The sequence below is a fragment of the Pholcus phalangioides genome, unplaced genomic scaffold (genome assembly GCF_987345545.1).
Source record: "Pholcus phalangioides strain wild (caught in Gottingen) unplaced genomic scaffold, Ppha-v1.0 ptg000172l_1, whole genome shotgun sequence".
NCBI classification, from domain to species: Eukaryota; Metazoa; Arthropoda; class Arachnida; order Araneae; family Pholcidae; genus Pholcus; species Pholcus phalangioides.
In genome coordinates, this window is record NW_028301637.1 from 4816992 (window position 1) to 4841692 (window position 24701).

General features: G+C 35.4%; 1 protein-coding gene across 1 annotated transcript in view; it reads left to right on the plus strand.

The window, feature by feature from the left end:
* Positions 1-1748: 1748 nt before the first annotated feature.
* Marf (Mitochondrial assembly regulatory factor) overlaps positions 1749-24701 on the plus strand; it is an 82062-nt gene continuing 59109 nt past the window's right edge. The window contains exons 1-8 of the mRNA XM_089255907.1: positions 1749-1960; positions 6205-6483; positions 6983-7109; positions 11214-11498; positions 14855-14963; positions 18673-18780; positions 22823-22976; positions 23078-23145. Of these exons, the coding sequence (XP_089112033.1) occupies positions 6258-6483; positions 6983-7109; positions 11214-11498; positions 14855-14963; positions 18673-18780; positions 22823-22976; positions 23078-23145 (1077 nt within the window). The 5' untranslated portion in view covers positions 1749-1960; positions 6205-6257. The remainder of the gene's footprint in view (positions 1961-6204; positions 6484-6982; positions 7110-11213; positions 11499-14854; positions 14964-18672; positions 18781-22822; positions 22977-23077; positions 23146-24701) is intronic.

Consider the following 24701-nt stretch of genomic DNA (forward strand, 5'->3'; position numbering starts at 1 on the left):
AAAACACACATATACAACAAAAACAAGAGCAAATTTTTCTAAATTAAAAAAATTTGTGCAATTATAAAGTGGCAGTTAAAGTTACGGTGGATAATTTCTTGCTCCTCCTAAAATACCAACATCTACTATGTAAAAACATACACAGTAAGGATTCAATTATAACTGACAAAATGATTTTGATATATCAACATAATTAATCCTATTAAAATCAAAATTTCATATGAAAAATTATTCATTCAATCGTTTTTAATTCCCATTCAAACAAAAATTGTGCCGACTTTAAATTTTCTCCAAATTTTCATTTGAAGGGAACATTTTTATTTAAATGCACACGATATGATAATATATCAGCATATTATGTATCTGATATATATCTTTGTCAGGTTCACGATATAGATCTATATCGTGAACGTGACAAAGATCTATATCAGATCTAAACATACATCGATGTATGTTTTTCAAATTATATTAAAATAATTTATTGTCCCAAGTTGTTGTCCTTCAAAGTAGAGATTCTTCACATGGAATCAAATGCATATTCGACTGAAAAATTAAAGATTTGATCAATTAATATCATAAATAATTTGCACCGTATACGACGAGATCGTTCTATATCATAGTTCTGACATCTGATATTCCTCTGACATTTCGATATATAACAATATGGTCCAGATATTGTACCATATCGTTGTGCTACTGGGGCAGCTACTCTGTCACCTGCATGCTCCGGTTTGAATGGGAAGGGAAAGAAAACACACAAGAGTGAAGAGAATATGTCGGCAAAATCGCGGCGCACGCCGCATTTGACTCCTCCAGAAGCAGTCGGCCAACCACGTCTGACGTAATGCGCTGTCGTGAGGCGTATTGCGCTCTGTAGGAAAACAGTCATTCTAATTTTCTTATTGGTGAGTGGGTGGCGTGTCGCGCTAGGCGAATCACGTTGCGCGTGGCACAGGAATCACCAATAAGAAAAGTAATATCACGATTTTCCTGCAGAGTGCAATACGGCTCACGACAGCGTTTTACGTCGGGCGTGATTGGTCGACTGCTTTTGGAAGAGTCAAATGTGTCGTGTGCTACACGTTTCACCGATCTTCCTTTCATTTTTGTTGTGTTTTCTTGCACTTTCCTTCAAACCGGAGACACGGTTTTTGGAGTAGAATTTCAGCACCGGATGCAACGCGAAACCGCTGATTGGTTGATCAATAAACGTTTTCACGCTGCACGCGTTGTAGAAATCTGCTCCTGAGAAAACCTGGCTTCAAAAAGAGCCAGATAACAGAAAAACGCGCAAATTGGTTATCTAGATCGATAGATGGCCTCAAATGGCGCGATGTTTGGACGTTAAATTTACATTCAAGAACTAAGCGAAAAGAAATTCTTTTCGCTTAGATTTCTGTGTTTAAGATTGTTAACAATCGAAGACAGCCAATTTCGGGGCCCTGAAAATTTGGGACCCGGGGCACATGTCTTGTTTGCCCATGTGAGAAACAGGCCATCTTACCCACATGGAAATGCATGCCTCGTGAGTGACCGAATTTTCAACATGCAAATTGCAATCATAAGAATCTTCATTTATTACTAGTTTTGTATTAAGAAGACAGATGACGGCACTTAAAAACTAGCCAATAGCCAAAGGAGAAAAAAACAACCCGACACAAACTGTTCCTGCGAAATAATTGGCAACTTCTCTCTTTTATGGCGACATTTTTTCGAAGCTAAAATCGAAGATAAGGCCGAATGTATAGATAGCAGCCCGTTGGTCGTGTGGAAGTCAAAGCTGCATTAAGAGTCGGCTTTGTGTGGAAGTATGGTCAGCAGATAAAAACAGTATGCTTATAACAACTTCTTTGGCAACATGCGTTACACGTGCTGGTCGCGCTTGACCTTATAAACATTAAATCCCGTTTAAGACGAATTTTATTTTGATTTAAATGCTTTTCGCAATCATTTTTTAAACGTAAGTGTAGATTCAGCTCATGACTCATTCATTTCATTGTTATTTTGAATGTTATTAATTTGCATTTATAATTAAGTTTAATTAATGGTAATCATGTTGGTATGTACAGTACTACCAATTAATCATTTATAAAATCATGCATGTATGTTGTAGTTCTTGTTGCACTCATAATTTTTTGTGATTTAATTGCAAATAAGTTTTTACTATCAACCATAGAGAAATGTAATAGCAAAAATTTTCATTAGCAACAACAGATTCATTTTGTGCAGCACAAAAATTTTTTATATGCTTTGCTTTGCACATATGCGTACACAGTAATGGTTTGCAAAGTTTGTGAGAGAAGCATACAACTTATATTAAAAATCGGGGTCCTAACAACTTAGAGCTGGTTGGGAGGCCCTTATGTAGACATGGAAATAATGGGACATACTATTTTCTAGAGTGAATATGTAAATTGGTAGGCGGATTCGCCTCTGCTTAGAAAGTGAAGCCTGGCTAGGTCAGAGATTGACTTGGACTGTGTGGTTGCATGAGTGTGACATAGTGAAAGACCAGATTGGTGAGTGACCTGTAGCGTGTACAAGCATCTGAAAGACCTAAAGAGTGACCTAGGGCATGTGCAAGCACATGAATGACCAGAAGAGTGACCTGGTGCTGACCCAAAAGTGTGCAATCACCCTACCCAAGAGTAGCGAACAACATGGCATAGCTGCCAAGTCTCCTGGATTTTCCGGGAAGCTCACGAAAAATTTGATCTTCCGGATACCAAAAAATTCTTATATTTTCCAAATTTCGCCCGTGATAGTGAAAAATCCCTATTTTTGGGAATAAAATAATTCCCAAAAGATTTACCTGGGAAAAAGGCTGTTGCTTTCGTTTTTAATCCCCAAAAGGATGTCTCAAGCATGCTGTAAATTTTTCCATTGCGAGAAATCACAAGAAAAAAACATTAGTGGGGGAGGGAGACAAAATTTGCTAAAGAGCTAGCACATGAATTTGGCCTTTACACATCTAAAATTGGCAAGATGATGTGTCTGCTTTGATATATGTAGGGCTGCAACTTGATACTTTGTCAGCCGGGGCAAACACACCTTTCCATGCCTTCATGTAATGTAAAAGGAGCTTATATATATATAAAGGGTGAATTCGGCACCTCGTCTAATCCAGTACCGGGGCACCAGACCTAAGCGTTGGTGGTATAGCGGATAGCATAGCTGCCTTCCAAGCAGTTGACCCGGGTTCGACTCCCAGCCGACGCACATATATTTTCTCCCCAGCGTGACCCAACCCGTAAGGGTAAAAGGCTTATATCCCGGGAGGGACAGAGCCTGGATCGTGACTGGTCTGTCTGGGCACCAGACCTACCTGCTCCTCCCTAGTTGTGGCTCTAACCATATGTTGCTTTGTCTTGCTTAAGGCCTGGTGCCGATTTTTTTATTGGCTTGATTAGGGAGTAGTAAAGACAAATAACTCATCCTATTGGTTGGTGATGATTGTTAACTTGGTGCTTAGCGACGGCAACAATAGCTTGCATGGTTTTGTAACATTTCACATTTTTTTTACTTTTACTAATGGGAAACCCTTAGTATTTTTCAAAAATCCCTTTTATATTTAATGTTGTACACAATTTGGATCTACACGAAAACTTACATAATTCTCATTCCCCCTAAGTTGGCAGCTTTGACATAGGAAAAATCTGTCTGTCCCATAAAATATGAAATGATCCAACAAACCTATACAATAAATTGCCCTTCTGGATACATTACCTTGGATTCGCACCTGGCGAGAGTGACTGATAAGAGCAAGGGACCAGGTTATTGGGTGACCAAGAAAAAGTGCAAGCATATGAGTGACCAAAAGGGACTTAGACAGCAAGAGTTGGCAAATTAGTTACCACAAGAGAATCTAAAATATTGACATTGATGCCTATTTTTATGTCCCATAAGTGTATTGAAGTATGAATGACAGCACAAAACTATTGGAAATTAAGTCAGCATATCTTGCTAACCCCCAAAGCAGAATATGCCAAAATGTGTGACGTACGCCACAGAACAATCTGGAAGAATTAAAAAAAAAGTGCAGAAAAATGCTATTATGTACACATAATAGCATTTTAAATAAAATTTGCACATACAGTAGACTCTCGGTAACTCGACACGTGGATAACTCGACATCTATTATTCCCTTGGTTGGCACAATACTAATTTGAATGTAGGAAAACCTCTCTAACTCGACATAGGTTTGGCTTAACTCCGCTTAAGTCGACTACAATTTTTTTCTCTTCACCATGACTGGTTTTTACAATTGGCCTTCTATTATCAGTTATAAGAATTTTTTGACATTGTTCATGGGTACTTTGAGAATTCTTTGTTTCTTTATTCTCTATGATGGGTCCCTTTTTTGCATTGGGGGCAGAGGGGGGTCGTGTATGTGAAGAATGAATGTTTGAAATCTGTTGGCTGGCTTATCATTTTAGTGGAGTTTCCAAAAAAGGTCTTTCATTCTTTTCATGGTCAAAAACATGTGTGGATATTGTCAGCATCCAATAGGGATGAAAATCTTATCTATTGGGAGTTTTGATATCGTTTGCTGTAAAGAATGTTTTCGGTGGAACTCAGTTTCACGATTTATTCGAAAAAGAGTAAAAGAAAAATAAAAAAGGCTTGTAAGAAGCTGAATATGTCATTTGGTTGTCTCTTGAACTCGCCAAAGAATATGGAGTTGCATGGAACACTATTTCAACATTTGTCAAAAATAAGGAAAAATTTTTGTCAGCATTTGAATCTTATGAAGCCAGCAGAAAATGCATAAGAAAATCAGACTTCAGTGACGTAGAAGCAACTCTTTTGTGATTCAAATCCACTCGATCTCACTCAATCCCATTATCCAGACCAATAATTCAAGAGAAAGCAAAGGATTTCGCAAAAAATCTCATTCAAGGTATTTTACTTCGAGCAGTGGATGGTTGACCCGATTCAAAGAGCGCCATGGCATTGTTTTTAGGAAAGTTTGTGGAAAGAGCATATCTGCATCTCCAGAAAATGTTGAAAATTGGAAGAATGATATTCTGAAACAAAAAATGATAGAAGGGTAAAGATGCAGATGTATTTAATTGTGATGAGACAGATTTATTTTTTCGCCTTTTGCCTAACCAAACGCTTGACTTCGAAGGCGAAAAATGTGAAGGAGGTGAAAAACACAAAGATCGTTTGACAGTTCTTTTGGCTGCAAACTAGAAAAATTGAAACCGTTAGTTTTTTTTATCGGAAAATCAAAAACCCGCAGTTCAGATGAAGAAGTACCTACACCATCTCGCCATGATGCATTGAAAGCTGTGATACATCGATTCCTACGCACTCAGGAAAAAGCCTAACAATCGCGCGATAAACTGAACAGTGTAGAATTTTTGTTTTCTCTGCGGAAAGAAAAACAAATATACTTGATTATTTTTCATGAGGTAAATTTATTTATATGTTTCGATTCTATTACAAAACAACCCCAAATTAAAATTAATGAGAGAATTATCATTTTATTTAATCGAATTGTTTGAATGCGTATAATTACGTACACGAAAACGATCGGACAAAATTTTAGAGCGAAACCCCGCTAACTCGACATCCGCTTAAGTCGACATGTTTGTCGATACTTTTAGGGTGTCGAGTTACCGAGAGTCTACTGTATATATATGCGAATTTTTATCGCAGAACATTTTCAGTCAGCTGAACATTTTCAGTCGGCTCGTTGCAGAACAACGCAAAACATTCTGCTTTGGGGTTGCTGACATGGCATTGGTCCGCAAGTCCAATAAGTCTAATATACTATTTTGGAATAATTTTGTTGCTAAAAAAATACTTTGCACGTTAGAAAATTTTTCTGTCACTTGATTTTTTTCCGAATTTGTCAAACCCTGCTCCATGAGTCATTCCATCTAATACATTCACACTTTAAATTTTATAGACAAAATATTTTTTGTCCTTTACTATTTATTTGGCACCCCTCTTATAGTGTACCTCATGCTGTCACGCAGCCCTTAAGCAGCCTCTGTGTTCAAAATCAGATTAGTGTAGGTCACTCCCTAATTGCACATCAATGTATGAAATTACTGTGTGCATCAAAGCATTATTTAGAGATTGCGCCAAAACACTATAAAAACTTAGTGAGAAAATAATTGTGAATTGTGTTAAATTTAGACCTGAAGATGTTTATTTTTTTTTTCATAACAAATTAACAAAATGGATTTTCAGTTTCAGGAAAGAAACTTTATTTTGAATTAGTCAGCCTGGCTGCACCTAAAGAAATGGCGGGTTACTTGAGTAGATCCCATTCTTTCAGCCCGATTGATCCAAATCCACCAAGCATGCCTGGCGCATCTTTACCACAGAAGCCAAGTGAAGAAGATGATGCCATTGGTGCAGACATGATTGTCTCCCCACTGAAGCTTTTCGTGATGGCAAAGCGCAAAATAAATGACACATTTATTGGTATTAGCTCTTACGTTGAAGAAAGCTACAGGTTTTTGGAAGGTATTTTCTTTTATTATACCTACATATTATATTGACGTCTTTCTAATATGATTTGCAATTTTCACAGTTAAGGACCAATCAATATCTGCAAATACTTGGCAGCTGGGATAAGCATGTATTTCAGTGCCTTTATAATATTCTAGAGGCTGTTAACTCAAATCAGAAAAATCCGATTTTTGTACACCCTGAGTGGGCTTTAGGCAAAGCAGAAATTAGTGAGGGTTCCCCCGTGCAACCGGGGTCAAAGATATTTTGTTATTCAATGAATATGGACGAGTGACCTTTTCCTGTGGAATTCGGGTTGTGCCCATATAACAATGCAATGCAAAATGATTTTGGCAGCTCCTCTGAATTTTTTGTGACGAGCTGTCACTGCCGATTTCTGCAATTTTTTTTTCTGGAATTTATAGACTAACTTTATTTGTTTTCTTTCATACTCGTGAAAAGTCTTTGTGTTGAGAGACTTGGTTTTGAATCTATTTTTTCTTCCAATTTTTAGTTTTAGGAAAGAATAGCAATGTTGTCACAGATCAGCAAATCAAAGAAGTGTTTGAATTACAGGACAAGATCAAAGGAATCAGAGAAGTCCTTGCACGAGATCATATGAAAGTAGTTTTTTTTGGAAGGTAAGGGATTAGGGAGGATTTCATATGATATTGGGGTTAATCAAAAATTAAATTATACTTGTCACCATATTACAGTGAGACTTTTTCATCCTGGCTGACATTGTATAAGAATCTGTTTTGTGGGAAGAAATTACTTATTTGTCTTGCTCCTTGTTTATTATTTGGTAGCCATTTTGTAACATGACAGTGGCTGGACTTCATATTGAAAATGCATGAAACAATTGCCATAACTTGCTGCACATAATTTTACATCTACACATGCAAAATTTGTTATTTTTAAAAAAAATCACCTGTAATCTATGTGCACAAGTTTCATTCAACAGTAATGAAATCTTAAGATAATGGAAGGGGGTTGGTGGTCATGTTTTTTAATTATTAAATGTCTGTTCATTCATTCCCATATCTATGAACCTTTTGAAAGATTTTTGTTTACAAATTGCTATGTATATTCGTGTATAAACCAAGTGTTTTTGTTAAAAAATTTGTTCCTGTGATATAAGAGGGCTGTCAGCTTATATATATATGTGTACATGAGTGTATACAGTAGCTTTAAAAATATAAGTACATTACTTAATAATTACTTAAATTTATTAATTATATTACTTTAGTATATTACTTATATTTACTTTTATTCTAACATCTCTCAAAGAAAGCTACAAATGATGCAGAGGTCTGCAATTTGCCATGGACTAATGGTGGTCAGCTGAAGTTGGTTTTTCGCAGTTTTCCAACTTTGAGGCACGAATATGAGCCAATCTTTCATTCAAAAACATCTCTCCACAGAGAGCAATCAGACCCACAAAATTTTTAAAAATTCATGCGTAATACAAAAGGCAAAACAACCTGCCAGTTCGTTTGCTTCATAATTGAGGAGATAGATGGCATCACTTTTTTGAAGAACATTAGAGGCGTTCCTCTGAAACAAACTTTACATAAGGTTCACAGCACACTCCAACATGCCCCGATTCGTTAGAAGTTCCTCAGAGGAATATTTATGAGGTGCATGTATGGTTTATCAGTGGTAGTCTGTAATCTGCATTGTAAAATTCAGATATTTTTTCACTGTATCATCCATAAGAATTGATGGCTAAATTTTTGTAGGTTAAATGCTTAAGTTTTATTGCCAATATCAATTTTTTAGTCGCCATGTGACCTGGCACTTGGGATTTGTTTCAATTAGAAAGTGAGTGACTAATAAAGGACATTGTGATGAAACTCATGAAACCTTACTTGGATAAAGAGGAAACATTTGTGTGTCACATGCGGCAAAAATACATGTCGGAATTATTAGCTGGAGAGATGGAGCAAAAATCAGCATGTGTAGTTTGTATTCCAAGCAAAGTGAGACAAAGTTTTGATAGAAGTAAAAAATGTTACAAAAATGTATATAATACCATGTCATTCAAATATGATGATATGATAGCTCATTAACGAAAGTCTGGACTGCATTTCCAGTAAAATACAAGGTAGGCCTATTCAGATGGGAACTGTAAGGCTGGGATTACACTATAAAAGTTTGATAAAATTCCTTTTATAAAATTTGAAAAATGCAACCAATAAAGCTCATAGGTTACATTCGAGCAAATGCAACCGATAATCTTATTGGTTGAATTTTTCAAATTTTATAAAAGAACTTTTAGAAAAATTTTATAATGTAATACTGGCTTAAGAAACACACACACACAGCCTGAAACAGTAACAATATACAATAAAATGAAATATGGAGTTGGTGTGTTTGATCAAATAGCCAGGAAATAATCTATGACAACAAGTTGTAGATGGTGGTCAATGGCCATAAAATGTTTTTACTATATATCTATCGTATGTGGAATAAACACCTTGTGTTCTTATACAAAGAATGCATAAACGGTATAAAATCAGTGAGATGAAATCAGAGAAAAATCTTGTCAAAACGAGAAATAAAATGAATTGCTCCTTGACCAGAGGGAATAACTTGAATTGTGTCTACTGAAGTAGATGGAAAATGACTGTATCCAAAAAGGTATAATTGGTATTTCAGCAGATGTGTAAAATTGTGGTTCTGTCACATAAATCATGCAATTGTGCGTAATTGAGAAATGATCAAAATGTAAAAACTGCATAATTATTTCTACAACTGATATATCCCTTTTGAGTTGCATTGCACAATTAAAAACAGAACTAGATGTTAGTTTTAAACAGATCTACAGCTGTGGCAAATATCTTCGGTGAATACAATATATCAAGTGGCATTGATATGATGTTCGTCTTCCGATATGAAGGTTACCGTCAAAATCCACAGGTTCGAATCCGGGTAAAGAGTATCTGAAATAAGTTCTTTACCTTCCAAGCCTGGAAGGTAAATTGATGGAGATTCATAGCCTACTAGGTGTATGCAGGATGTCTGTCCAGACTTTTCTTACAGGGCATTTTTTTGTGTGTGAAAATTATCCATAATTTGATGAAAATAAGTGGTTTTTTGTTAATGGAAACAATCTAGTTAATTTTGTACAAAAGGAATAGAATTTAAAATTTATGATTTCATTAATTTGTATTGTGTGAAGAGCTTTTTTTTTCAGATTCAGAATTTTGTGAAATGTCCAGATAATGGACACAAATCTGGTCTGGATAGACCCTGGATATAGTCCGAGTGCCAGGATTGATAGTGAGGCTTGTGAAAGGATAAGACTTTGTGGCCGATTTGCTTTAGTGGAACTTGATTTTGAACCTTTCTGATAACAAACCTCCAGATATAACAAATGAAATAAAGACTACAATGTTTCCAAGTTATATTGAATATACACTATCTACCAATAAGTATTTGGACACCTATGCAAATGACGATATCTGCGGTCCTGAGATACGTCACGCCCTCCGCCGGTATATATTGTGTAGGAAACAACATTGGCATTAGTCGCATGCAAGATGCCACGCAGTTCGGAGCTCTCTGATTTCGAGAAAGGTATAATTATCGGGTATCACAAAAATGACCGATCCTTAAGGGACATATCTAGCGAGCTGAAGTACCCAAAATCGACAATGGCCTATGTGATTAAGAAGTGGAAGGTGAGCTGTGATTGTTGGAATTTGCCCAGAGTCAGCAGACCAACGAAACTGGGAGATAGAGACCGACGGGTGCTGTCCAGAGAAATTCGGAAGAACCGCACCCAACCGATGGCCCTCATCCACGAGGAGTTTCAACAGGCATCCGGGAGTATTGTTTCAATGAATACCATCCGTAAGGAAGCACATCTGATTGGTTTTCATGGTCGTGCTGCTGCCCATAAGCCTTTGATCACAAAGTCCAACCGCGTTGCTTGGTTAATGTGCAAAGCACATCGAAATTGGACCGTAGATCAGTAGAAACGGGTTCTTTGGAGCGACGAATCAAGGTTCACCCTCTACCGTTCGGATGTCTGGGTCTGGCGTCTTCCTGGAGAACGTCTCCTGCCAGAATGCATTGTGCCAACAGTCAAGTTCGGCGGAGGTGGAATTATGGTCTAGGGGTGTTTCTCCTGGTATGGACTGAGACCCTTGGTCCCCATTCATGGTAAGCTCAACGCCGATGCCTACTGCACTATTTTGGATGACAATGTGCTTCCTACGTTGTGGCAGTTTTACAGGGTGGACCCCTGTTATTTCCAGGACGACAATGCCAGCTGTCATACTGCGAGGTTAACCAAGGCTTGGTATGGTGCCAATGGGGTTCATCGAATGGACTGGTGTGCCCAGACCTGAACCCTATCGAGAACCTCTGGGACGAGTTGGATCGCCAAATTAAGGGGTGCCCTACCCGTCCAAAATCTGTGAAGGAACTGACGTGTCTTCTCCAAGCCGAGTGGAAGAAAATACCACTAGCCGTCGCACAAGGACTTGTGGAAAGTATGCCCCGGAGGGTTCACGCTGTAATTGCCTCTCGTGGAGGCTCTACCAACTATTGATTTTGAATAAAGTTAGTTTTTCTTTTCTATCACAGGTGTCCAAATACTTATTGGTAGATAGTGTAGCAGACCAAATGTTTTTGTCTCTAAAAGTTCTTATAAAGCAGGTATATGTATTCATTGATATTGTTATTGATGACTTCTGATATGTATTGTGTTATTTTTCATTCATTTATCCGTGAAGAACTAGCAATGGTAAAAGTACCGTCGTGAATGCCATGCTCCAAGATAAAATTCTTCCTAGTGGTCTTGGCCATACAACAAATTGCTTTCTGCAAGTGGAAGGATCTGACTCGGCCGAAGCATATCTTCTTACTGAAGATTCCGAAGAACCACAGAATGTGCAGTCTGTGTCACAGCTTGCTCACGCCCTGAATTCAGAGAAATTTGGGGATAGTTCTTTGGTTCGTATCTTCTGGCCTAAGGACAAATGTCCCTTGCTAAGGGATGATGTTGTTCTTGTTGACAGGTATGTGAATTTCATGTTACATGTTTATATCTAATTGTGTAGCTATTTGAATATTATTATAAAATGTAGCACTTAAACTGTGTCAGGCCGGTATTACAGTATAAAAGTTTGATAAAATCCATTTTATAAAACTTGAAAAATCTAACCAATAAGGTTATTGGTTGCATTCTAGAAAATGCAACCGTTGACCTTATTGGTTGCATTTTTCAAGTTTTATAATAGTGCTTTTATCAAACTTTTATAGTGTAATACCGGCCTCAGAAATATACCTGCCTTTATGTGCAAAAAATTTTTCCCCTAGTATCACAAACCATAAAAAATGATTCAGCAGTATACTACTCTTATCTATTTGCAATAGAAGCCATTTATGAGTGAAAAACCTTAAATGAAATATAAGTGTCATACACTCAATACAGAAGAGAAAAACCATGAGATATAGCAATTAAAAAAATCTTATGCTTTTTTTTACATTAAGTGCAGAGTCTGCTACTGGAGCCCTGGTGATAAATTTGTTCAAAATAGTTGCATGGAATGGTTTACAAGCGTAATTCATTCTGTAAAAGTGCTTTTAATAAAAAAAACCTGTATGTCAAATCAAAGCAAACTTCCTCATAAGAAATGAAAGAAAGTTGAATGATTCTTTCCTCATGTTTAACATAATTAATTTCATAGATAAAATTTCAAGTTGATTTATTCTACACATTATAAAAATACAACGCCACAACAGGCAAAATGCCCAACGAGGTGGCTGAGGAAAAGATGCCCATAAAAATATTGATGTCATATATTTCAAAAATACAGCATTCCAATTAAAAATGCAATTAATAAAAATTATAAACAACATATACACGTGATAAAATATTATGCAATGCCCATAAAGAATACTTATGGTTGTCTTATTCTAAGTATGGATAGCTTCTCGATTTACCCCAACATGTTTATCGTATTTCTTTTTTAACGTGTCAATTGTGTTACAATTTACTACCTCCGGGGGTAAGCTATTCCATTAACAACCCTATTAGAGAAAAATTCCCTGCGACACCATAACCTTGCATTGTCCCTCACCAATCGATACTGGTGTCTCCTTGTAAAAGCAGTCGATTGGCGGTGTACTAAAAGTTCATGGTCCATCCTATCCATCCCATTGAAAATTTGGAACACTTCAATCATATCTCCTCGACACCTGCGTTCATCCAATGTAAACATATTCAAAAAATGAAGTCTCTCTTCATAACTCAAGTCCTGTGTGCCAGTAAGGACACACGTAGCTCTTCTCTGCACCCCTTCAACCAAGTCTATGCCTCTCTGTAGGTATGTTCTATGAAACCTTACAGCATACTCCAGTCCAGGAAGAACTAAGCTTCAAAAAAGCAGAAGAATGACTTTAGGAGAACGCGAAGAGACCTTTTTGAAAATGAGACCAAGCATTCTATTCACTTTTTTGACCACCGCTGAACAATGTTCAGAAAACCTAAGCCACTCGTCAATGAGAATTCCCAAATCGGTGACCCTAGTTGCATGAGGGATAGTGACACCATTCAACTCGTAAGAGAACCATGGGTTGTTCGAACCAAAATGAGCGACCATGCACTTATCAATGCTAAACGTCATGCTCCATTCATTTGCCCATGCTGCAATCCTGTTTAAGTTGGTCTGGAGCAACTCCCTATTGCTTTGATTCCCGATTACCACCATTAGCTTCACATCATCTGCGAATTTGCTAGTAATCCCATCGATACCCTGATCGAGTTTATCGATAAAAAGTGAAAAAAGCATGGGACCAAGGACACTTCCTTGAGGAACTCTATTTGTGACACCTGTTCAACCAGAGAATTCCCCGTTCACCATAACTCTTTGCGACTATATTTTTAGTTATTTTTTATTAACGCCTCAAGTATTTTTGAAGTAATATGAAAGATGGGGTGTGGGAGCTTCATTTTTAAATCTTCAATTGTGTGTGTTAATGCATACAAAAAGGGCGAGATAGTCTTTTATGGGTTTATGCTGTGAATGCCGCTCTTGTAGTTAAATGCATGCTAACAAATAAGCCACATGAGACCCGGGAAGGCAACCAAATCAAACAAGGAGGCCACCTGAACTATTAGAGGACCAGTCATTAATATGTGCAACTTTTGTATATGCATGCAATAGACTTTTTAATTACATTCTTTCATTAAAATAATAAAAGGGGACCCAAAAAATACTTGGGATCTTGACCCTTTAACTCAGGATGGCCTGTCTGCAGTGAGAGAAAGAGAACTCTGTCAGTGCCTAATTGTGATTACGTGACACCCGACAGACAATGCCAAATATACAAAGCTTCTTATCGGCTAGTCCTCATCCAGGAGGCTTTAGTATACTAACTACTCATATCATGAGAAGTTCCTTGTTTATCAAGTCAAAATGTGTTACAATTTTAAATTTTTTATCTTGTATTGTGAGATATCGCTCAATAATTGAGTCTAAATTTTTAAAAATATTTTTCTTGCCTTGCAAAATACTCGTAATCAAAAGTTTTACCGTATATTCACACCACTATGAATATAATGATTATCACCTATATAAAAACATTACTTTATGGTTCTGGCACACTTCCCATAGTGTTAATATAGTGAATCTATAATGAGATAAATCCTGGAAAAACAATATTTTCCCCTGGTCCTTTCAGTATCATTATATAATGAAACTGATATTCATTTCGTTTCATTGTATAATATATTGTTTCAGATAATTTTTCACAAGTCCTTGAAATAAGCAGAGGATGAAGTGATGATGATTCATGCCACAAATTAATTTACAGAACAGCAATTTTTACATTCATTTACAAGCAGAGATACACGCTAACCAGATCAGAGTTCTCTTATTGATCATCTAATCCAACAATTTTCTCTCCTTGTGATCACCTCACTATAGGTATGGTCGTAACTTCGAGAAAAAGAATGTTCCACAAAATTCCATGTTACAGTTTCCATGTTGGTGGCGCCACCGTACGGAGACCACCATGATAAATCTAGAATCTTTGAGCCTATCTTGACATTTCCGGTTTGGCAACAGGAGATTATTGTCCCAAAGGGTTATTAAAAAATTACATTACCAATATTTTTCATAACAATATATTTTTAAAAAGTGTCCTGGATTCTCTTAAAAAGTTCAATAGGTTTAAAAAAAGAGCTTTGCTGTGCATAAATAAAATTTTCAATCTGTTAAACTCATAAAATGAATATTTATGAAATGATAGCTTTCTCTGTCTGAGTGCATGCTCCATTCGCTCATAGTGTATATTTTTATGCGAGTATATTTTTTTATTCGAACAAAGTATATTTGCATATAGCTCTATTTCTTTCTTCTGAATCTAGTCCTGGAATTGACATATCTCCCAATCTTGATGAATGGATTGATAAGCATTGCATGGATGCTGATGTATTTGTACTTGTTGCTAATGCAGAATCTACACTAATGGTTACAGTAAGTTTCCGTCAAGATATTTCTATTTCAATCCTTAAAATATTTTATCTGTTAAATTTTTATGAGGTATTTAGCTTATTTGATTTTTGTTCTTGCATCCAGTTAATAGCTTGATCAACTTGGATGATTTTTAAAGGATGCTTATATATAAAGTTTGTAGTGATTTATTGGAAACATGACATGGAACAAATTGTAGTCATAAATCAAAGTTCCATTGTAATTTGATTTCATATCAAATTGGAATGGAACTTTAGTTTATGACCATAATTTTTTTTTGTTCCATGAACACGTTCATAATCCAAATCACTTGTATATAGAAACAATTTTTTCTGTAGAAAATTATGGAAACTCTGATTTGTTTTACAATATTATATAACAAATGAATGTAACAAAAAAAAAATGTAAATAACACAAATGTAACAAAAAAAAAAAAAAAAATATGTAAATAACACAAAAGTAAAAAAAATAACTAATGTAACAAAAAACATTTTTTTCCCTTGTCTTTGGGGCAAATAAAAAGTGTCTGAAAAAAAGTGTTCTCATGTCTCCAAACAAAGAAATTAAAATTAAAAAAATTAAATTAAATAACAACTTAGTTATTTCTTTGTTTGCTTACCCTGAATAATTATAAAGAAGATGATTATTCCCCTTAACACTAAAACAACAAACATTTCGGTTACCCTAGAACAGCTGCTTGTGTCATTTTGACTCAACAAATTATATATAAGTTGAAATCATACTAATTATATTATTTAAACCACTTTTTTTTTTAAAATAGTTATTTATGAAATGAAATCAAGTAAAATGATCTGCATATACAGAATTGTGAGGAAAAGGTGTATATTTTCTTTGGAAAGTACTTCAAACTTTTTAAATTATAATAAATTATACACTGAAGAGCCAAAAAAACTGGTGCACCTGCCTAATATCGTGTAGGGCTCCCGCGAGCCCGCAGAAGTGCCGCAACACGACATGGCATGGACTCGACTAATGTCTGAAGTAGACATTAGTCGGAGGTAATTGATACCATGAAATCCTGCAGGGCTGTCCATAAATCTGTAGGAGTAAGAGGGGGGTGGAGATCTCTTCTTAACAGCACGTTGCAAGGCATCCCAGATATGTTCAATAATGTTCATGTCTGGGGATTTAGGTGGCCAGCGGAAGTGTCTAAAGTCAGAAGAGTGTTCCTGGAGCCACTTTGTAGCAATTCTGGACGTGTGGGGTGTCGCATTGTCCTGCTGAAATTGTCCAAGTCCATCGGAATGCACAATGGACATGGATGGGTGCAGGTGATCAGACAAGATGCTTACGTACCTGTCACCTGTCAGAGTCCTATCTAGACGTATCAGGGTCCCATATCACACCAACTGCACATGCCCCATACCATCACAGAGCCTCCACCAGCTTGAACAGTCCCCTGTTGACATGTAGAGTCTATGGATTCATGAGGTTGTCCCCATACCCGTACACATCCATCAGCTCGAAGCAATTGGAACCGAGACTCGTTAGACCAGGCAATGTATTTCCAGTCCTCAACAGTCCAATGTCGGTGTTGTCGGTACAATCAAGGGTACACGAGTGGGCCTTCGGCTCCGAAACATCATATCGATGATGTTTCGTTGAATGGTTCGCACGCTGACACTTGTTGATGGCCCAGCATTGACATCTGCAGCAATTTGCAGAAGGGTTGCACGTCTGTCACGTTTAATGATTCTCGTCAGTTGTCTTTCTTGCATGATCTTTTTCCGGCAGCAGAGATGTCGTAGATTTAATTTTTTACGGGATTCCCGATATTCACGGTACACTCGTGAAATGGTCGTACGTGAAAATCCAAATTTCATCGCTACCTCGGAGATGCTATGTCGCATCTCTTGTGTGCCGACTATAACACCATGTTCAAACTCACTTAAATCTTGATAACCTGCCATTGTAGCAGCAGTAACTGATCTAACAACTATGCCAGACACTTGTTGTGTTATATAGGCGTTGCCGACCGCAGCACCATACTCTGATTGGTTCCATATCTCTTTATTTGCATGCGCATGCCTTTACCAGTTTTTCTGGCTCTTCAGTTTACATTATTTGAATGGATAGGGAAAAAGGATGAAAACTTAATAATCATATTTCCTTTACTAGTATTACAGTGTTAAAAAGATTGCACGACAATTACAAAAAAATTTGTCAATTATACTCATATCTATTAACAATCCATACAAATAATAGACAATCTTGCTGCTACATTTTACGCAAACTATCTTTTTACAAGAATCACAGGCTTTATTGGACACATTTCCTTTGCATTTTTTCATTTCACATTTTCTGCATTTTGGAGAAGGCTCCTATGCTAGTTTAGGCTAAGAAATTTTAACTTCACTGTTTTTTTTTTTTTTGTTCAATGTAACTTGAGCGTAGTTCATTTGCCAGATTCTGCAAGTAATGTTTCCTTGAAATTCATTGTCAGGATACAGGTATGTGTATAATCCAAGAATTTATGGCGGCAAATGTCTAAAATATTAAAAAAAGGTATGTATACAGGCTGTTGTCTGGAACCAGCTTTGACTGAATATTTTAATACTACTTTATCGAAAATGTCCAAGTTGTAAAACTTCTCAATATTTTATAATTGATTTGAAAATTTTTGTGTATGCTTCATAGGAAAAATAATGAAAAGTCACGAAAAATTGTGCAATTCAGAAAAAAATGGCGCATTGTGAGCACAATAAAAGTGTCCTGGTGTCATTTTGACACAGATGGACGTTCTAGTGTTAAACTTCATTTTTGTGTTGAGGAGATATATATTTGTGAATCGGTCATGTATCATTGGCTCATTGGCATATTGAAAATGACAAAAACAACTTTTCACACTGATACTTTTAAAAACTATAAGTTTTAAAAGGCTCTTTTGTGTACAACTTCCCATGTTTTACACATCTCTCACATATTTTATATCTGTCTCATATATTTTACACATACTCTAATCTCATTTGGAGTGAGGGATTTTCCCCCTTGTTTGCTTTCGTCTCGTCAGACTCCATTTGGGATACCAAATTCCTATTCGACAGAAATTATATTTAGAAACAATTCAGTAAAAGTTCAACTCGTTACTAAAAACAATTAGTAACAAGTTGAATTCTTGTAGAAAAATATAGATGGTTTTGAAATAGCAATTCATTTAACTTCAGTGTCTCAAATTATTTGTTACCTGCACTTTTTTTGAGAGACTACTATGCTTCTACATGAAAAAAAAGTGAAAGAGTAGTAGAATACACACACCGTACTTAAAACATTGAAAATGATTAGTTGATTATCTTTCAGATGCACAATTATAACAATTACAATGAAACCTTGATAAAATGATACTCTGCAAACCAAGGAAAAATATTGTTGTAGAGGGATTATTATGTATATATATTATACCGAGAGGCAGCAATAGCAACATTAGAGGATGTTTTTCAAACAAGAAAAAAATATTATTGTAGAGAGATTTATATCAAGTATTGTTGTAGCAAGGTTTCACTGTATCTAGATGCTATTACATGTACTTATTCGTAGTTCAGAAAATATAAAATTGGAGGAATACAAAATTTTGATCTTGTGATTTTTAAGCATGAATTGTAAACCCATATAAACCATATAATATGTAGCTTATACTTGCACAATGATTGAATGGGTGTTGAATATTGATTCATAATTTTGTGTTAATTTTCAGGAGAAAAATTTCTTCCATAAAGTTAGTGAAAAACTTTCAAAGCCAAATATATTTGTATTAAACAATCGATGGGATGCCTCTGCTTATGAAACAGACTTTTTAGACAAGGTGAGTTTCAATATCTTTGCTTTTCCCTTGATAATTTATTTGTGAAAATTCATGGTAAAATAATTTTTTCCCATTTTGCATTTTAATCATGAATAAAATTCTAGGAAAGTGGAAAATTTTTTTACAGTTTTGCTTCATCAACCCAAACAAACTACCAAATGATTAGCTGCTAAATGAGTTCTTGTCATCTTCAATTACAGTCAAACCTCATTAGCATGCCACACAGTTAACACACCACTCCGCTTACCGGGTCACTTCTTGGAAGTCCCAATTGTCCTCAGCCAGGAATTGGCACAGCTATAGCTTACTCTGTTTAACGAGTCACTCCGCTTAATGTCTTATTTTTGCTCTTCCAAGAGTGACTCATTAATGATGTTTGACTGTATTTCACTTCAGTTATTCCAAATTAATTAAATTTTATTTATACATATGTTGAAGTCTTTGCAAAACCTATTAATTTTTTAAATAATGAACAGTATTTTCATCCGTCATGATCCTATGTTAAGGTGAACTCAAAATTCTTTCTTTCATTTAAACCGAGCACAATTCAGGTCTATCACCATGGGCATTTTACTACCTAGTGATTTGTGCTGGAAGTGTAAGTGTGAGTACCTAACAGTCTGAATGTGTATCTAGTGTCATATCTGATTTTTCAGTGCTCCATCTATATTTCAGAAGAAAAGTTAATGAAGTGTAAATTGAATATTTGTACTATTTGTAGGCCTGTTGCTCTCTGTGAGGAGACTTTTTTATTCAGAACTCAACATTGTTGACTCAATTTATTTTTTAATAATAACGAAAGGTCTGGCAGTTGTAAATCAGTTCAATGGCAAAAAAGCTGTAAAAGAAAGATGGCTTGAACTTGGTAGAATGCTTTTGAAAGAAAACCCCTTTGGAACAGAAAGGTTAAGGCAAAAAAGTTTTGTCATATTGAAGAAAGCTTTTTACATAATATTCCTTTGGGATAATAATGCATAAGAGGAAGCTAACAACTGAGGAGATGTTAGCTTGAGTTGTTGCTAATGAATTCTGTGCATTACTGTATTTTAATGTGTATGAAGAACCTCCTGATTTTTTTGGCTTAATATTTTAAAGTTTTCATCAAAGATATTTTATATTTTTAAATACAGCGGAAACTTCCATAGATGATCACCTCTATTCTGCAGTTCTGCAGCCAACTTTCCTTCACGACCATAGACATAATATAAAAATCACCCCCCCCCCCTTTTCTGTAATCAGCAGTCCAACCTGTCCACAGCCACTTCCTCAGGGTTAGGTTTTTGCGGAAACATTTGTTTTACCCTTTGCCAGGACAGTGGCAAAAAGTGGAAAAAATCAGGCAAAAACTGGTAAAAGTTGCAAAAAATGGAAAAAACTACAAAAATGAAACATTGAAAACAATATTATATTATGGATGTTATGTAATTATTAACCATTATAACTGAAATTTTGATATAAATACAGTTTTCCACTATGTATTTTCTTCCATATTTCTATTAATAGTATTGAAGTCAATCAATACTATTGATAGCAGACCTGCCAACTCTCCAGATTTTTTTGCTCTTTCTCCGGCTCATCAGATTTCTTAAAAAATTTTCTGGATTTTATCAGAAAATTACATTTTGAAGAAAATTGTTTTTGATTTCTTTTAGATGGAAATTTTTTAGATTTTTTCTGAGCTTTCATGATGTTTTGACATCAATGACTATGATCATTATTGGGGAAAACAACTATGGAATCCACCTACTCAGTTGAAAACATCACTTTCATCGAGTAGCCATCAAAAAAAGCCTTGGTGACTGCATTTGAGTAAACTGGCAACGACGTGACTTTGTTTACTTGGCATTTATTGGCAACCATTAATCAGTTGATGGTCTTGGATGTAGACATCCGTGTATAATTATTATTGTATTCTATCAACAACCACTCAGCAAACAAAATAATAGAGAGATTGATTGTACAACATGTGATATATGATGCCACTGGAGCTTTTTTGTCAGCAGCCTTATATTTTAAAAGTTTTTTTGTTTTCTCTGATCACACACAAATGTCTTCAAAAAGAAAATATGCGACTGCTTTTAAGAGGGGTACTTTTTCCCTCACTCAATTAAAAAAAAAAATTACAATTTTATTGATCAGGTCCACCCCTTGGGATAATCTCTGGACTTCTGGATTCCAAAAGTTGACATGTCTGTGTGTAGTTTCTTATCACAGTATTAAAATGACAAATATATGACATACAAAAGTACGCTAGCCTGATTTTCGAGTGAATTGCCTGATTTTCATGAGAAAATTGCAGGATGTTTACCTTTTGATAGTTGGCAGGTCTGTAATAGTATCAATTGCGGGAGCTTTTCATCTGAGGTGGTGTGTATTTCAAGTAAAGCAGTTTGAGCATGGTTTTTAACAATCTTATTTCTCATAAAAACAGTAACAGATAATGCTACATGAAAAAAAAAAAAAAAAAAAAAACTTGGCTTTTCATTCTCAGTTGCCCTTTAATGTGTAAACATATTCAATGTTTGTGTTGAAAAGTTCTTATATGAAGTAGCAAATTTAAATTTCGGTAATTGTGATTATCAACTTGAGCAGTAAGGAAAAGAGTATAATACTATACAAAAAAAAGACCAGAATACAAGGTCTATAATTGTGTTACTCTTTTATGTTTCATCCTGGCTGTAATTGCTACCTTGCATATGGCTGAATTTCCCACATTATGCCATCTCTTTTAATCTATATTTTAACATTAGATGATGTAAGGACTATTTCCAAGGATTAAAATACCATGGGCTTAGTCAGTGATGATCTATTTACATATTACCTACCTAATACTTTGGAATGAATGTTGTGTGTGGCACTAACTTCACTGACCCTCATTAAAGCCAATGAAATTGGAAGGAATTTTTTACCCTCTGCCTTTTGTGATATAGCTCTCATATCAATACATGTTGTTGGATTTCATTAAGAAAAGGTGTGCTTTATATTAAGAACTTCTTTACAAGCAATTTGCTTGGCAAAAATGATTTTTGTTCATATTTATCTCCAACCCTTTTGCCTAATTGAAAGGAAAACAGCGCTGAAATTCTAGAGGTAAAAAACATTTTTAAATATTTCACCTTCGTGAAGTAAGTTAAGATTCTCAGAACTTGGTTCATGCGAGTAAAGGTTGGAATTTTGAATTCCTTCAGTTTTTGCCAGTGCCAAAAATGTGGCAAAAACTAGCCTGGATGGTTTTTTTCACTATGGCAAAAACTTGCTAACCCTGCACTTCCTTGTAGATAAGAATTGAAAAAAAAAAAATTTTTGTGCATTTTTTCTTCTCAATGCATTCAGAGCTGATGGTTCTCTTTGTCTAATAACCTTTTAGTCTTCATATACATCAGCATAAATACCTTTTTGGATGAATCAGATTTTCTGTTAATGTGTGACACTATCAGGTTAGAAACATTTTTAAATAGGAGATGACAAAGGTTAATGCTATACGGTTGCTGCTAACTGATAAGACAGTTAAATTTGCTCCAAGGGTGACAGGGTAAACTAGACAAATAACATTTATGATCTTTAATTATAAAATATATGATCTTTACTGAATAGGTAAAAGATGTGCAAGTTTTGGCTTTATGGATGCTTTCTTCACTTTTTAGCACGTATATATTCAGTAGAACAACAGTGAGAGTGTAAAAGAAATGTGAGGAAAGAAAATGTACAGTACTTACTTTGTGGAAAGAACAGATCTCTGGTATTTCAAGTTCTGCATAAAACACAGTGAAACCTCTATAAAAATGAAGATACCGGACCAAGAAAAAATATTGTTGTAGTGGGATTATCATTATATCAAGAGGCAACATTGTCATCACAAGTGATCAAACTCATGTTGCTGTTGGTTTTTTTTCTAAATCGCCCTTGTTAATACCACCAAAGGGTTTTTTATGCATGTTAAAATGGGGTTATTCTTTATCGAATCTATATATAGAAATTTCTTGAGGAATGAACGCATGAATATTGTATTATTTATTTCTTCTAATGTTACTCTCTGATGCAGGTAAGGAAACAGCATATGGACCGTAATGTTTATTTCCTTGTCAATGAATTAAAAGTTGCAAGTCGTTCACAAGCAGAGGACAGAGTATTTTTTGTTTCTGCAAAAGAGGCATTGCAAGCGAGACTTCAGCAACAGAAGGGTTTACCACCACATAGTAAGTTCTTGAATTTTTATGTGCACAGTATGAGATTATTGTTCCATATCTTGTGATAAGAAACACTAGAAATTGTGATCTAATTTGGAAATGCTTTGCAGCCGGTGCCCTTGCTGAAGGATTCCAGTCTAGATTTTTCGAGTTTCAAGATTTCGAAAGAAAGTTTGAGGTAAACAGACATTAATTCCTTCTGCATGTTATACTTGTATACCATCTCCCTTATACCAGAAACATGAATGTGCAAATTTCCACTGTTTTGGTTTATCAGTTGGTTGAATCCATTATTTTGCTTCTAAGTTTTGCCAAAAATGTAAATGCGTATCCCCCCTTGAAACAATGTTACAAACAATTTTAGGAAAATGTTGTATTTTTACAAAATGGTGGAGCCTTAGGCTGAATTACATTGATCAGGCATATTGTAGAAAAATAGCATACTTTATTGTGACGAAACTATTATGTATAAAGGAATTAAATGCAGTCATCGTCAGAGCGGCAAAACATTGTGGCCCAAAAAGTCAAAAGGTAAACATCAACAGGTGGATGGCATTGACCACAATTTTTTAGTTCCCAGTTGTTGTTTCACAACAGAAAATAACATCCATAGAGTAACATGCAGTAGGGTGAACATTCAAAAGTTATTTCCCAAGTTCATTCCCCCCCCCCCCCCCCACATCAAGAATTTGCACATTCATGTTTCTGGCACAAGAGGAATGATATATTATGGTTTAGCTTTCAGAAAACTTTGGCACTCTATTTTGAGACTGTTGCCAATTACAACATTTTCTTCAACAAAAGTGTATGTTTGGTTGCAAAAAGGTATCTAGAATAGACCTAATCATGTGTTTAAGCTTTATAAATCCCTTTTCTAATCATCCAAATGTTTTCTTTTGGTTTGGTTTTGAGAAAGTTTCAACTCTCTTCTACCAACTTCTGCTTTTCTTAATTCCTCCATACCAGAATTTTTTGAAACAGATCACAAAGAATTTGTCCAGGGAATGCTTTATTTTATTTTTATTAGTAAAATTTTTATCGGGATGAAATTAGACAAAGCAGAATAAATGAAAATTTGATGGGGGCAACAAGTTCCGATTAATTTTGCACAATCTTTTCTGGGTCTTAAAAGTAAAATGATGAGCAATCCAGTGTCATGTGAATGGAAAACAACTCTATTATGGTAGAAGCAGATTGCCTTTTGGATGAAGTAATGAACAGAAACAAAACAACAGAAAAAATAACCTCAGCTTTAAGACGTTTTATTCTACATTATTTTTTTATGTGCTATTGAAGAAAGAACTTCATATAGTTTTTGAAATGTATATAGCTGCCATTTTCATCGTATTTCGGGTATATCTCTCTCTACATTGTTTTACTTCTATTTATGAACTCGATTACTATTAAGCAACACTGAGCGAGCACTCTCTTTTAAATGCAAAATATAATCACTTTAAACCAGTGGTTCTCAAACAGTTGTCAACTGCAGCTCCCTTGCCCAATTTATGGTTCGTCTGAGGCTCCCCAGAATAGTTTAGTTGATATTTTCACTTATAAAATTGTGATACTATGCAGTTTATAGTAGATATTTTTATTTATAAATTAACCATTTTTCAAAACATTAATAGGCACACAAATTAATATCCCCATCTTGCCGCTGCGCACACTTTGAGAAACACTGCTCTAATTAGTCCGTGTTAGTCTTTGCTGTTATGATATTATAATACCTGGGGA